This window comes from Vespa velutina, chromosome 5, assembly GCF_912470025.1.
Source record: "Vespa velutina chromosome 5, iVesVel2.1, whole genome shotgun sequence".
NCBI lineage: Eukaryota > Metazoa > Arthropoda > Insecta > Hymenoptera > Vespidae > Vespa > Vespa velutina.
In genome coordinates, this window is record NC_062192.1 from 4,678,078 (window position 1) to 4,693,543 (window position 15,466).

Here is a 15,466-nt window from a genome sequence, read left to right on the forward strand (position 1 = left end):
AGAATATATTCATGGATAAGCTCGTTTCTCGATGCGCATTACAACGTAATATTAAATCTTTATGGCTATTACGTTATTTACGTAATCCATCTAACGGATCTTTACGGATTCTCGCACATTTTATTGGATTAAATTTCGCATAATTTACGACGAGTGTTCTCAAGTTTCGTGAAATTACTCAATTATATTTTTCATTAACAAACACGTTCATTAACGTTAATTTAAACGACGCCGCGTGTCATATTATCGTGTATCATATTCGGCAAAATATCCAATGTTCGCAATATAATTCATAATAAAAAATTCCGACTCGTAAAGGGCTGCCTTACGTGAAGAATTAACGCACCTACTTGTAGAAAATACGATATCAGCATGTGCGTAAATTGTAGACGAACATTCCCCCAAATTCATGCTGATAGTTCGCATCGAAAGTTCTTTAAAATTTCACTGATTATTTATTCTCTATCCGTAGATACATAATGCACGCAATTTCAACGGGACCGGCATTTCGCATTCATAATATTCAACGTTTCCCATAATCATGCAGTCGTTATAATTCAGTAAATCTGACTTTACAACTTTTACCAGTCGACACTCAATTTTCTACTCACAAAGAACGCTTTCGGCGAAAGGGCCGAATGAATCAAAAGTTATTCTAAGGTGCACCATGTAAGTACATATGTAAAATCACACGAATGATTGTGCCGATGATCGAGTTATATTGAAAAAACAAATTAATTTCACGGAGAAAGCGTGCTAATGGAATTTCCCTTCCTCTCTCTCTCTCTCTCTCTTTCTCTCTCTCTCTCTCTCTCTCTCTCTCTCTCTTTCTCTCTTTTCTGAGAATCTCACAAACGACATAGCTGATTTATAAAACCGCTGTTCTTTAACTGCACTGTCACAGCCATGAATTCAAAGCAATGGATTTTTAATAAATTTCTTTCTATTTAATAAATGTGATAAATCTTATAAGGTAATGAAAGGAAAAAGGAAAAGGGGGAAAAAAAAAGAACGATAACTTCACGTTTCTCTTGATCACAACTTGGTACCCAAAGCTTCTCAACGTTCTCTTGAGTTCATGAATTACGCATCGTGTTCCGTTTATATATCACGGTTCTAGGGAATAATCGTATATCGTGGATACGTCAGGCTATCGCAATCGTGTTTGAATAAATCTGCTCGAAAGCTGGTCGACTTATTTACACCCCAAGTATCTACTGTATCAGAAAAGAATCGATCGAATTTTATTCGTTTTCTTATAACAAAATTCAATTCATTGTTTCGAAATCTTAGTCAATTGATCGAAAAAATCAATTTTTATGTTTCATACAAAAAAGAAAACCTTATTTATTCTCTGTCCACAACAAAAGCTTCCTTTATGCGCAAAGCCATTGGATGACCTTTTAGGACTAAATGGAATAGGTCGAAGGGCGTATTCATCCGGATAGAGGTTGGATATAAATCACATACACTCTTTCTCTCTCTTCTCTCTTTCTCTCTCTATCTCTCTCTCTCTCTCTCTATCTCTATCTCTATCTCTCTCTCTTTCCCTAGCCTTTTTCCCCTCTTCTGAAAGATAGGAACCTTCCGTTGACGTCTTGGTGAAACGACTAGAAATACGAAAGATATTTCCTAACGTGTGCATGGATAAAGAAGAAGGAATAAGGGTAAGAGTAAGGAACAGTAAAGAGAGGGAAGGAAAAAACGAAGATTGGATATCGGACCGGCTCAATGTACGAAATCCCCGCAGGCTTTATATTTCCGGAAATTTTTTACGAAATCCATCCTAGCAAAGAAAAAAGGATAAGTATTAAATCGATAGGAAAAGCGAGAACGAAAACACACCAAGGGAGAATTCAAATGATCCATCGTAACGATAAAAAAAAATGTGTATGCATAATATGTATATGTATATATTATGTGTATGTATATATGTATATATATATATATATTATAATGATTCACTTATTTAATAACAAATTAATAGAATAAAAAAAAAATAACAAGTATACATTATTTTTATAATATAATACGATATTTTCAAATATCTAAAATCTAGGAAATTTCCTAATAAATTTGAAACAATTTCCAATTTCTATTTTGATATAATAACGATCCAGTCAGACATAACACTCCTATCAATCGTGCTTTCTTCTTCTTTGTGTTAGTTTGGCAATTCATTACATATCTCGAAATCTAATTCAGAATTTCTACACTCAATCAATCCATCGTTTCATTTAGAGACGACCAATTTGATTGATTCACGCTTCAGGCAGATTCAGTCCACATGTATATTGCATAACTGCAAATCTAAGTCTATTGTTCCGAAAGCTTTGTAGAACAAGCAAAACAATTATTTTTGTTTATTTTAATTCACTAATAGAATCATACTCACCAAAGTGACTCTTAGAGTTATTTAATTTATGCACTAATTGTTTTATATCTTTATAAAGTTTTAATCTTTAAGTTATATTTTTAATCATATTATTACTTAACAAAGGTAGATTATAAAACTGAAAATTAAAAGAAATCACGGTCGAATATTAAAAAGGATTGCGAAGCAAAAATGTTTTAGAAGTAAAAGAGAAAAAGATAATTCTATTAGACAAGAAATATAATAAATTCGTAGATTTAATAAAATATTAGAAAAAAAAAAAAAAAGTGAAACGTTAAAATATTTTTAGATTTATACAATGAAAAATATAACAGTATCGAACTTTTATATTTTATCATGGAAAAATATGTAGGATAAATGCTATTTATAATGTTGCTTCCCAAAATGAAAATTCGATCCAAGTGAAAAGAGTAAAAGTATTCGAACATTGTAATATTAAAGAAAAGTAATTTAAAAATGAGCATAAAAGTTTGAGAAGAGAATGTCTAAGAAAGAGAAGAGCAAAATGAAAATTTATTAGTAGTAAATTTCGTAATAATCTAATTTCAAAAGACATTTTTAGATTAGAACCTATAGGAAACATTTATTTTTGGTTTCTTTTTTGCTTTTTATATTTTTTATAAAAAATTTTCTAACACATTATAATTTCCTGCAGAAAATTTTCATTGCGTTCGAATATTGATTGAAACAGTATTGAAACTCGACGAAATGAGAAAAAAGAAAAAATAAATAGGAGAAGAACATCTTCGGTTCTTACCTGATCTCTCTCTAGAGGTCAATTAATGAGGTCACTGTGCACAAATTATCGTGCAATAACATTATCTCGCGATGTTTCGTCCTCATTGACCCATCCATTACACGATCCTGTATCACTTGTCCCTTGTCTATAGAGAGGACGAAGCGATGCAGAGCGTTCGTAAAGAGGCCCGTAAACCATGACTATAAGCGTAATCGTTAAGCACACGTGATCAAAATTGATCGTATCAAACAAATCGTTAAATCGACAATGACATGATGTTACGATGAGTGCTAGGTAAATTTGAAGGGAAAGAGAAAAAAGTAAAGAGAAGTATATACTTACATATGTAAAAATCAAAGGTAACAAAGGCAAATGGAATGAAATGAAAGAAAATAGAACACTCGAAATGGGAGATGAGTTATCGAATGTAACATAAGATGTAAGCTAGGACACATATATATATATGTGTGTGTGTGTGTGTGTGTGTGTGTGTGTGTGTGTGTAATACACACTCTCATTGTTAAATAAATTAGGATAGATTTGGAGGAAATAAGGAAAGAAAACTGTACTGAAAGAGCGCTGAAGGGTGTAAAGCGAAGGTGATCTACAAACATTCTGCCACTCCTCGTATTTTCGACAGTGATTGGCATAACTCCAAAATACTGTGAGACTTGGATCCGATACGTAGTGCACTTTTTTCTCGCCCAACTATGTACGCTCCCCATAAAACCACGCTTTCTTTTAAAAACTACCCTTCATATCGGCCAATTCCGGCCACAAAATCTCGGGTCAGGCTTTTGCCATTTAATCGAGAAAAGGAAAAAATAGTTAAGGAAAAGTGTCACCTATTGGCGTTCATAAATCCGGAAATTGTGACTCGCGTAACTTTTTTCATAACGTCTAACAAAACATGAATTTCATAGTTAGTTTTATAAGTAATGCTACTCTATGAGATTTTATGATTTCAGTAAGAAAAAAAGTGATGTCTCTTCATGAAACATGAGTATTATTGGTATAGAGATCATAAAAATATTTCTATAAAAAATAATAATAAAAAACGAGTAATATAAAGTTTAACGAATCAATTCAATAATTAAAAAAAAAAATATCTGAGATTCCTACTTTAAGTTACTCACAGAGAAAATTTAACTTTCGATCTATCAACGAAGCTTTCCTGACTCTTTTTGTTATCTTTTCTCTAAAGAGATATCGAGATAAGTATCAACGATTCTTTCTAGTTGTTCACTTTCTTGTTATTCTATTCAAAGGTGTTGATTAAAAGCAACCATAATAGCTATCCTCAATTAATACTTAAGTAATCATTAATTACTTTTCTATTTATTAATATTTCTATTACGTATGTATATAATACGAATTTTTATATATTAATTTTATATATTAATATAGAATAATTATATAATATGAAAATTTCAAGTTTACAAGAAAAGCTAAAATCGGATCATGAAATAACAGACGTATAAAAATAAACAGTATTTCGGCGATTGTAAAAAATTTTATTGTAAAATATATATTACTTTTATAACCTTTAACTTCTTGACGTATAAACAATTTTAGGTTTACGACTTTGTCGGTAGAGCTTTCATGGACTATTTTTCAAGATAAAAATCAAGTCATTAGACGAAGTCCACCCAATTCATAGAAGAACGTAACACAGACCGTAGTACGCTTTCCCATGGGCATTAAAATACCACGATTATGGTCGCAGATAACAGGAAAATTACCAGGTTATTTTCTGACCAGCGGTCTCGCTATTCGCTTTCATTGCTTCTACCTCTTTTCACCCCCAACGAAGCCATGGAACTTCGAGTTAACCCCCTATGATGAGAACGATGTAAGTACGTGCTTTTAAAACCTTGGCGAAATAATAGAGATAGAATGTGAGCATATAGTTATAAAAAGGGAAAGGGTTACGTTAATACGTAAACACGAGAAATTCGGTACAATGAAATACCTAAGAATTTTTATAATGGTATAATATACGAAACACAAAGCTACGAAATTTTAATATTTCGCACGTACACTTGAATGTAAACATATTATTTTGTTTTTAAGATATTCGAGTTATTCCCAGTTTTGAGTTAACGCTCTGTTGAACGTGCTTTAACAGCTAACACGGTATATCCCGTTGTTAGAGAATTTGACACTTTAAATATTATTCGAAGAAGAATTCTATAATTCGAGATATTTAATCTTTTCCAAAAATCTTTTTTATCACATAAATACTTTTATGAATATGTCTCGTTATTCATTAGTTTATAGAGTAAACAGATATGATGACAAATACATATACAAGTTTAAAGATCGTATCAGGAATTGTGAATATATTTTTGGATAAGAATTTATCGTTTTGAAAGACGTACGAGAATGCCTTTATATATGGAGACTATAAATGTATACAAGTTTATCCTGAGATACAAATGGTACAACAAGTACTTTTTGGCAAAGACTATGAAACGTTGCAACGAAACATACTAGAGTACAATGCATGAAAGACACGAACTGGTATTAGAGCGGTATGCTGCCATACGTACCAAGGTACACCAAAGCATCCTATCGGTATGTAGAGGTATACCACCGCTCTACTAGTTTGGATAATATCTTATTGGTATGTTGGTATGGCTTTCGTGTCCACGTTCGCCAAAAATCGTCTTATGTCTGGCACGAACTAAAGTTGTCCAACGAAGAGCAGCTACAGCTATCGAAATCGATTGTGGCTCGCTTTTTTTCTCGCTAATATTTTATTAAACGATTTATCCCACATATATTTTCGCATATACCGTCTCTCCCTTTCCCTTTCCCTTCCCTTTTCCCTCCGACCGAACTCTTCTTTTTCGGTTCGATCGATCGGGCTCTAACAAAAAAAAAGTAAAATTATGCATAAAACGAAAAGTAAATAATCGTAACGGCGAATAAGAAAGTTTTCTTCTCAAAGTCCTCGGTTAGTCTCGCAAATTCTCGTTCTCGATTCCTTCAATACTTTTCTTTGTTTCTTATTCTTCCCTTCGCACTTCCAACTCTCTTCCCATTCGTTTTACTTCGGCAAAATAAAAAGAATTTGATTCAAGATTCGAAGTTTCTGTGAAAATCCGTTTTTCGCATTACCTACTCACTGGTCAGACCTTGGGAATTTCCCGATTGGTATAACCCTTCGTATCATCCCCTTCCTCGCCTTCTTATCTCTAACTCTCTCTCTCTCTTTCTCTCTCTATCTCTCTCTCTCTCTCCCTCCCTCCTCTTCTCTTTATTCATCCAGTATATGGGAAGGAGCCGAAGTTAAAATCGATTCATCGTAAGACCGGATGGATTTCTAAAGCCTAGATTAACGTGTGTATGTATATGCGGCCGTGTGTGTGTCTGTGTGTGTGTATTACACAGTACCATGATACTTTATTAACTTTTGGATCCATCGTTATATATTTTTAAACGAATACAGTACTCTCCAATATATGTATATACTTTTTCATTTCACTAGTATTCATGATTCGAATTCATCAAGAAAATCTTCGAAACTTTATATGAGCTAACGAGTGATAAAACGAGAGAGAGAGAGAGAGAGAGAGAGAGAGAGAGAGAGAGAGAGAGAGAGAGAGATGTAGAAAGAGAAAGAAAGAAATTTAATCGATTTAACGGAGCATCAAGCTACGAAATTCATGCATCTCTTGAGCCATCAAAATCAACGATAAACTGAGCGTATTAAAGCCGAAACTCGTTAAATCCTCACGAGCCATACTTCTAATGGGAAATATGTTACAGAAACTCTTTTGATGATTAAATTAATTCATTATCGATTGAAAATATTTCTCGAATTTCAAGAAAATATCGTCGAGATTTTTTCATTTCTATCAATAAAAATTGATCCATTCATAATATGACCGATTCCTCGCTCATTTTCTATACTGATTGTAAGATAGCACAACCTTTAACATTTATCATTGTTTTCTTTTTTGTACGACTCATCTCAAATAGACAGAATAATCTACAAATGCAACGAAGTATAGAGATGTATCGTATTTCCTCGACGGATTCAGGATAGCTTTCATATTGCTCGTTCCTGTGAGTATTGGCACTGTGCAAGACGATATAGGAAAAAAAAAAAATTTCTATCTGTAATAGCGCACCCATCTACATTCACCTCTCTATCTCTACTATGCAGAGCTACACGAACATATCTATCTGTCTACCTCTGTGGGGCAATTAGGACGCGATAATTCCTCTAGGAGAGATTATCGAGAGAAAATAGCGACGAAAAGCTCGTACCTCCGCACAGCTTTAGTCGGGTGACCGCAATGCAACGACGTAATGCGTATACATTCATCCGCACACTCCTACTCTGTATGGTACATTAAAAATCAACGGATGAATAAACACGCATTCGAAAGCTTTTCGAATGTAACGAATGTAACAAAGGTGCATACATGGCTTTGCTTGTGATTTATCAATAGGAATCGTTTCACATATATTAATATTACCAATGATATAGGATCCTATCTGAATTTATATCATCTTTTTCATCCTTTGTTTTATAAATAAATAATTTCAGCATATATGTACAATCTAATTATATTATTAAAATTATCTAATTTCATTTAAAAAAAAAAAAAAAGAAAGAAAAAAAAACAAATCTTCTAAAGAGACATATATACATAAATACATATAATTGTTATTATTATAACTGATAAGAATAAATTATAAAAATGAATTAATAAGAATCGAGATGAAAAAATGTTTAAACGTATAACGTCCTTAATAAAAATATCTTAATAAAAAAGAAAAGAGAGTTCGCATTATGTACTTATATATATATATATATATTATATTTGAGGATATTTGGTATTATAAGCGAAATCGTATATGAACATGGGTGTATGCAGAAGCGAAATTCCAGTCGATTTGCCGAAGCGAATACGACAGTGAATTTACAGACAAATTATGCATAGTACATAGACTAGACAATGTATTCGCCCGGTGGATTATTCTCATTGCAACCTATACGAATCTGAGTAATCTTTCGTGCGCGCATTTCCGCTCTGTGTATAATCAATTATCCTTCAATATCTTTTTCGCTCATATACACATACATAATCGATACGAGTTACATCGTTCGATCAACGAATTCAATTGCAATCAAGACTCGGCCATTACTGATGCATTTATGTTTATTAAGAGAATTCATCGATAAATTAATATTAACAGTATTAAAGATAATTCGATCATAATATCTTTTTTGATAAGTCAACAAAAGAAAAAAATTAAATTGAATAACACTAATGGTATCGTACAAGTAATAGTTTTTTAAAGCAACCATAGAATCGCGTTAGCAAAGATCCGAGGCACCTGTTGATAGCCCTCGTTAAAGTTTGAAGGAAGTAACCTGGGCACTGCTGGACACGCAAACCAAAAGATAGCTAAGTAATACTCCAACACGCGAAAAATAGTGCCACGTGTATCATTTGTCAACCACAAACTGATCAGTTGATCTTTAATGCCATAAATTAACATCAAACTGACGAATGAGCAAGTACAAAATTGAAAAAACAAATGTACCTTGTTCCGGTAATGGTAATCCAAGTCTCATGTATTATATCAACACGGAGTTATTCTTAAATCAAAGAATTATTCGACATTCTGACGATTCATTTAAGAAAAATTAAATTAATTCAATATCCATACATATTTTTTATATGATATGCTATTGATCTTTAAGCTTATGAAATGTAATTCTCTCAAAAAAAAAAAAAAAAAAAAAAAAAAAAAAAAAAAAAAATCTCAATAGAAAAAAAAGACGAAGAAAATAATCGATGAAAATCAAAGAAGAACAACTAATATTTCGGTCATCATCCTTGCGACTAGAATAAAATAAATAAATCATGTCTTGGTAAGAGAAGCGAAACAATGCTACGTTCCGATAGACTAATAGACCATCGAGAATTCTATTTCTGAAACGCGTTGGTGCAAGCCGTCGTCAGCGTGACTCAAGTTGTGTCTGATTGTCAGCTGTCCATGCGAAAACGAAACAAAACGCCATTGACATAGATTTTCATGACACGAATACAAACGTATGTGTTTATATGTGCATCAACGTATATACATATCAACATATATACGTTAAATAAATTTGTACTTCCGTTGATAATCAGGCAAAGAAATAAGTCGTTATTTCTCAATAAGTTTCACATTAAAGAATAATATAAACTATCATTTATTATCTTAAATCATTGATAAAAACGAAAAGCCGTGCGTACGTTCCGTGCGTCTGTTTATTCATTGTTACCTTAAAATGAGCCGATCAAGCATTTTGACTTTTCCGGAGAGATTTTATCGACTCGTCAATAAAAATTAAAGGAATTCTCCAAACCGAGAGAGTGCACGTCTGAGGAAATTAACGGTATTGCTTCTCTCTCTCTCTCTCTCTCTCTCTCTCTCTCTCTCTCTCCTCTCTCTCTTTCATCTCTCAAAGTGATGACCGAGCGCATGAAATTTACATCGAAGAAACAAATGAAAGAAATGATTTTTTCGAAATGAACTCGTTTCTTTTCTCTATCTATTCATCTACACCTCTCATAGAGAATAATGATAGCTAACGATTATTTAAAAAAAAAAAAAAGAAAAAAGCGGAAAATAGTTCTAAACTTCTTTCTTATGGAATGTCAGCTCAGAGATACGATATTTCGATCGAAACTAAAGAGATAGTAAATATAAACTAAAAAGATAAAAGAAAAGAAAAGTACGCGGATCGACCGTGATAATTAGAAGAAAAGAATCGCTTCACGGCTTTTAGAAACGATGCTTTCTCCGGCAGAATTTAACAAAGCGCAAAAGCCCTTCGGGATAAAAGGGTCGACAACGAGCTCCGTTAAAATTATCGCCCAGACTGGTGCTTGCAGTACCTTTAGGCGCTTTGCACAGAGCCAATTACTTTGCTAGAGTTCAGTACGTTCATTCCCATGAAACGTATACGGTTGGACATGTATTTGAGAAGGGATTCGTATTTTCAGCAAGGAAAAAAGGACCTATCAATCCACTAACTTACATTACTCCAATCTAATTTAAACTACTCTCGATTTATTTTTATCAGCAGTTTTTTTACGAATGTCGCTATTTTTAATACTTCTCCATTATGTAAATTCCTTATATTTAACGATGACCCAATTACTAGGATGATATCTCGTTATTAATATAAAGAGAGCGAATCGTATATCATTAATGTCACTTGTCGTATAAGAATGAAAAAAAAACGTTTCAATCGGCGAAATATCATTAAATAATATTAATACGTCGAATATTTAATTAACGAATGGTTAATCTCAAAGTGATAGAATTTAAAGGGAGAAAAAATTTTTTATCCTTTCGTTCGCGGGAAAAAAGAATGATAAGAGAGATAAGTAACAGGTGCAATATCTTAAAGTTTTGATGTAAGAGAAGCATAAAAGAGAGAAAAAGAAAAAAAATCAGAAACTTACCCCAGCGTAGTCATCGTAACGATGGTGTACCAGAAGGCAGCAGGTATCGAGGTGAAGTTCGTACCGTCAACGTTCTTCTCCGCATAGAACATGACGGTGGCGAAGATGATGATGGCCATGGCGAGGGAGAATACAAGAAAGCCAAGTTCGGATGCGCAGGACTTTAGGGTGTAACCAAGAATCCTGAGGCCCTGGGAGTGCCTGGAGAACTTGAAGATTCGGAATACGCGAAAGACGCGTAAAGTTACGAAAGCGCCGGAAACGTCGTCGTTGTCGGTTATACCAAGACCGATGTAATAGGGCAGTATAGCGACTACGTCAATGATCGACATCACCGATCGCGCGAACTTGCAACGACTTGGCGCGGCGAAAAGCCTGAGCAAGTATTCGGCGGTGAAGATCATGACACAGGCGGTGTCGAGGCAGAAAAAGACGATCTTGTATCGTTCGCCGCATGAAAGTGTACCCGCACGACCAGGTCTATTGCCGCATGGCACGGTTTCCACCACGTTCGCCAGCACGCTCACGGCGATGAAGAAACCGGTAACGTAGTAGAAGACCAACGCCGCGGTTGAGATGTGTGGATTTTGGAAGGCTCGCCACATCTTTTGTCTTATATCGAGCAACTGCTGAAGATTCTGATCGCCGTTTTCGCTGAGTTTGTCGTCCATCAGACGTTCCGCATTTTCGCGTTTGCGATCGCGATAATCCTCATAACAGCAGTCGCCTATCACATCCGGTAGGATACCGAAGAAAGCGAGCTCCTCGTCATAGCTCGTCAGACATTCGTGTTTCGGATAGTGGAGCTTACCGGTTCTGTAGTAATTCAATATGTGACGAAAAATGTCCGGATCGCGATCGAAAAAATACTCCTTGCTCTCCTCGTCATAAAAGAACTCGCGCTCGTTCGAACCGAGCAACGTGTCCGGATATTTTTCAAGTGTATTTCTCCACGTCTCGAATCTACGACCGCTTACGTTAATAAGGAGCTTCTCATCGTCGGCTTTGCGACGATCCTTCGGTATCGGCGGCGGTGGCAGTGGGTGTGTGGCGATCGGCACCCAACCGATCGCCGCCGCACGGGCGAATGGCAGCCACGCTGCCACCGAGGCCATGCTCGATGGTGGAATCTTTCTTTTCTCTCTCTCTTTTTCTCACTTTCTCTTTCTCTCCTTTTCTATCTCTCTTTTTCTCCTCTTATCATCTATCACCTGCAAGTATTATTTCTCGATCTCACCAAGATCGCATTTAATTCGAAAATTCCTTCTAGGATCTCTAACGAAGCTCATCGTATGCTCGAGGCTGCTTCTCGCTCGGCGTTCCTCGTTCGCCAAAGTCATCGACGATGATGGAAGCGCCCGAACACTGGCAGTACTCTCTTCTCAACGGCAAACCTCTGCCGTCGATGACGAGAGTGACATCGAAAGTGACGCCGACCACAACGATATCACGATTCCCTATCCTATTAGACTCGAGATTGACCTCGAACCTCCACATCGTACCACTGCATTCCTCCTCTCCTACTTTCTTTCTTTCTTCTTCTCCTTCTTCTACTTCTTTTCTTCGATCTTCACGCCGTCTAGGCGTTAGGATCGACCTTGACAAAGATTCGTCCTTGAACGACACAGACTCAAACAGCTAAACTCTCGAAAACACTGGAGGAACTCGTCTTCCAGCATTCTCGACACGAATCCTTTCTTCGATCGCTATCTTCCTCTTCTCTTCTTGACTACATTCTCGAGTTAACGAGCTCGCAAGCTGCGATCTCTTTCCTACTTTCTTCTTCACCCTTCTTTTTTCACGTAAAAGTAGTAATAACGAAAACGGACGACATGTTGGAACGAGATGTCCTTTGATTCTCAGAGTTCCATCGAATTTTCGTTAGGACGAAGAAATCTTTCTTATATAGTATTTATTATATATTTTCTCATGATTCAGCAGGATATCGCTTGTGATAATATCACTTCTCTCTTCATCTCGAGCTCGAGCACGCTTTCAAATCATACGATACGTAATGTTGTTTAATATATACGTAACGTATTCTCTGCGCGCGGAACGCCGGTGCGGCTGATCTTGGCGATCAGCCGAAAAAGAGCGGCACTCTTGGGATCATCACCGATAAGGAGAAAAAATCTCTATAAACCATGTACCATTGAAAAAAATTCCTGACCGATATATGATTCGGCGCGTCTCGACGGATAAAAAATGTGAAGAACAACGATGAAGGACGGCGTCGGGTAGTACGATAAAAAAAGAATATCGAAGGGCCCAAACGTGTGTTTAAAATTACGAGAGCCCTTCTTTCTCTCACTCTCTCTCTCTCTCTCTCTCTCTCTCTCTTTCTCTCTCTCTCTCTCTCTCTCTCTCTCTCTCTTTCTTTTTCTCTCTATTCCTTTTTATTTCTTTCTGTCTTTCTTTTCCTTTTTATCGGCCTTTCCCACCGTTCGCTGTACAAAAAGCAACGAGCTTTCAATCGTATCGTACTAGAACGGAATGCGCGCAATATTCCTCTCTTACTATTGTCGGAGCTTTTTCACATAATTAACTGTATCGGCGAATCAAAGAAATGTATCGAAAGATGTTACGTGTTATCGCGGAAAAATAATAAAAAGTAGAAGAGCAATTCTCTTTCGATGGCGCGTTCGAATTTATCGGGCAACTTCTAGAAGCACTCGCGTGAGCTTCCAACCTAGCGAATCCCCGGAGGTTCACTCGACGATACGTCGTCGTCGTCGTCGTTGCCTTTGAAGAAAGCCCTCGTAGGAGGAAAACTCGATGGCGCACGTAAAAGGAGAAGAGTAGCAGCAACAATAGCAGCAGCAGCAGCAGCGGCAGCAGCAGCAGCAGCAGCAGCAGCAGCGGCGGCGGCGGCGGCGGCAGGAGTGTCGTCGAGCTTGAGTCCGCTCCCGACGCATGTCAGAGCTGAAAGCTCCGCATGCCCGAAAGCATCGTGAAAACGTTCCTCCTCTTTGTCCTCTCGACGTCCATACGTATTTCGTCGCGTCGTCGTATGGCGTTTCGATTCGAAAATTGGTTGTCCGCGTCACCGGCACGTTTCCGTCTTGTCTCGTCTCGTGTCGTCTCGTTTCGTCTCGTCCTTGTCTCGTCTCGTCCTCGTCTCGTCTCGTCTCGTCCTCGTCTCGTAGTCGTCTTGGTCACGGTCCTTTCTATTCGTTCTCGTGTTCTAATCCTCGCCGTTGCGCGTTCGAGCTCGCGCTCTCGGAAATGCGTGCTTTAGTGCGCGGCACGATCGCAAGCACGAGTCTCTCTCTCTCTCTCTCTCTTTTTTTTCTCTCGCTCTTTTTTTCTCTCCCTTTCCCTCCCACCCTCTCTGTCTCTTTCTTTCTCTTTCTCTCTCTCTCTCTCTCTCTCTCGCTCTCTCTCTCTCTCGCTCTCTCTCTCTCTCGCTCTCTCTCTCTCTCTCTCTCTCTCTCTCTCTCTCTCTCTCTCTCTCTCTCTCTCTCTCTCTCTCTCTTTCTGTAACCCGCTCGAACGAGTTGACCACTCGCGACTGCCGAAGCGTTTCCGAACTCGGCAAGCTTTCGGTGCTTGCGCTGCTACCGCTGCTGCCGGTGGCGCGGCACAGTAGTGGTTGACGCTGACGGTAGCAATGATGGAAGCTAAAGGTGGAGGGAAAGAGAGGTAGAGAGAGAGAAAGGGATAAAGAGGGAGGTGGTAAAGCCGCGTCGAGCTCGACGCCTTGAGAAGCGTGCACTCGCCTGGCCTCGCTTCGTGACGACTCGACACGGCTTGACTCGTTTCAAACGACGAGCACGTATGTAGTTTTGAGCCGATCACTGCTAGCTCGCTCGCTCCTCGCTTACTTTCTTTCTCGACCCCTTGCTAGCTGGCTATCTAGCTAGCTAGCTAGCTCGCTCGCCTAGCCGACGTCTAAATTGATTTTTACGGTGCACCGCCAGTGGCGACGCGCTACGGCCTCCCAAAGCGCCGGACGACTCTCGTTGCCCGGGCAACCCCTTAACGATGACGTCACATACCACCCTCTTGGCAACCCTCTTTTCACCCCGTTTCTCTTCCTCTTATAACTCTCGCTAGTGGCTCCCTCGTCCTCACCAATCTTAACAACACCTTTTCTCATCCTTCTTCCTCTTCCTTTTCGAGAATCCATCTCACGTGCAAAATTGGATATCTTCTTTCTTAAATACTCATTCCTTCCATCATTCTTCTTCCGAACGCACGTTTGAGCGAGCGGTCTTCTTTGCAACTGACATTCTGCATTGGACAGACCAATTATTTCTTGACTTCATTCATTAAAGGAAAAACGTGACGAGGAATAATAAGATTTGATGACCATTTACATACGCGCTCGTCCTAACAATGAGTTAACTTGAAATGTAATTTTCATAATGTAACGCTCCTTATATTTTTCCCATTAACTGTTTCCGCAGAACGGAGAATCTCTCTCTCTCTCTCTCTCTCTCTCTCTCTCTCTCTCTCTCTCTCTCTCTTTTACGTCCCTTTTTTTGGTAGAACGTGATATCTTTCAATTTTCTTTATTTTTTTAAGCGCATTCGTCTAAGTCAAACGATATACTTAAAAACCTCCCTTTCTTCAAACATCTTATCCATTAACATAGATCGTTGTACAGTTTAAAATTAGTCCTTTAAAAACTAATTCCTCGAATTTACATTTTTTACATTTTACAAGCAGCATGAGTTCGTTCATTAGAACACTACCGTTGGTAATGTTCTCTCTCTCTCTCTCCCTCTCTCTCTCTCCCTCTCTCTCTCCCCCTCTCTTTTTTCTTTTTCTTTCCCTCCTCATAACGGTGTCACTAAGAAAAGCAGGTGGTGAAAGACGAAAAAAAGAGGTGACGTTGGTATATCCACG

The 15,466-nt window shown here is 37.5% G+C and overlaps 1 protein-coding gene across 8 annotated transcripts in view; it reads right to left on the minus strand.

Annotated features, from left to right (window-relative positions):
• The window catches only part of LOC124949079 (potassium voltage-gated channel protein Shal), a 106,304-nt gene extending 92,341 nt beyond the window's left edge, over positions 1-13,963 (minus strand). For 4 of the 8 annotated variants that reach the window (XM_047493635.1, XM_047493632.1, XM_047493636.1 and 1 more), the window contains exon 1: positions 10,616-13,961. In XM_047493635.1, coding sequence (XP_047349591.1) covers positions 10,616-11,730 — 1,115 coding nt within the window. In that variant the 5' untranslated portion in view covers positions 11,731-13,961. Of the gene's footprint in view, positions 1-10,615 lie in introns of all 8 variants that reach the window. The other 4 variants (XM_047493640.1, XM_047493639.1, XM_047493637.1 and 1 more) reach the window with 3 other exon arrangements.
• Between the last annotated feature and the right edge of the window lie 1,503 nt (positions 13,964-15,466).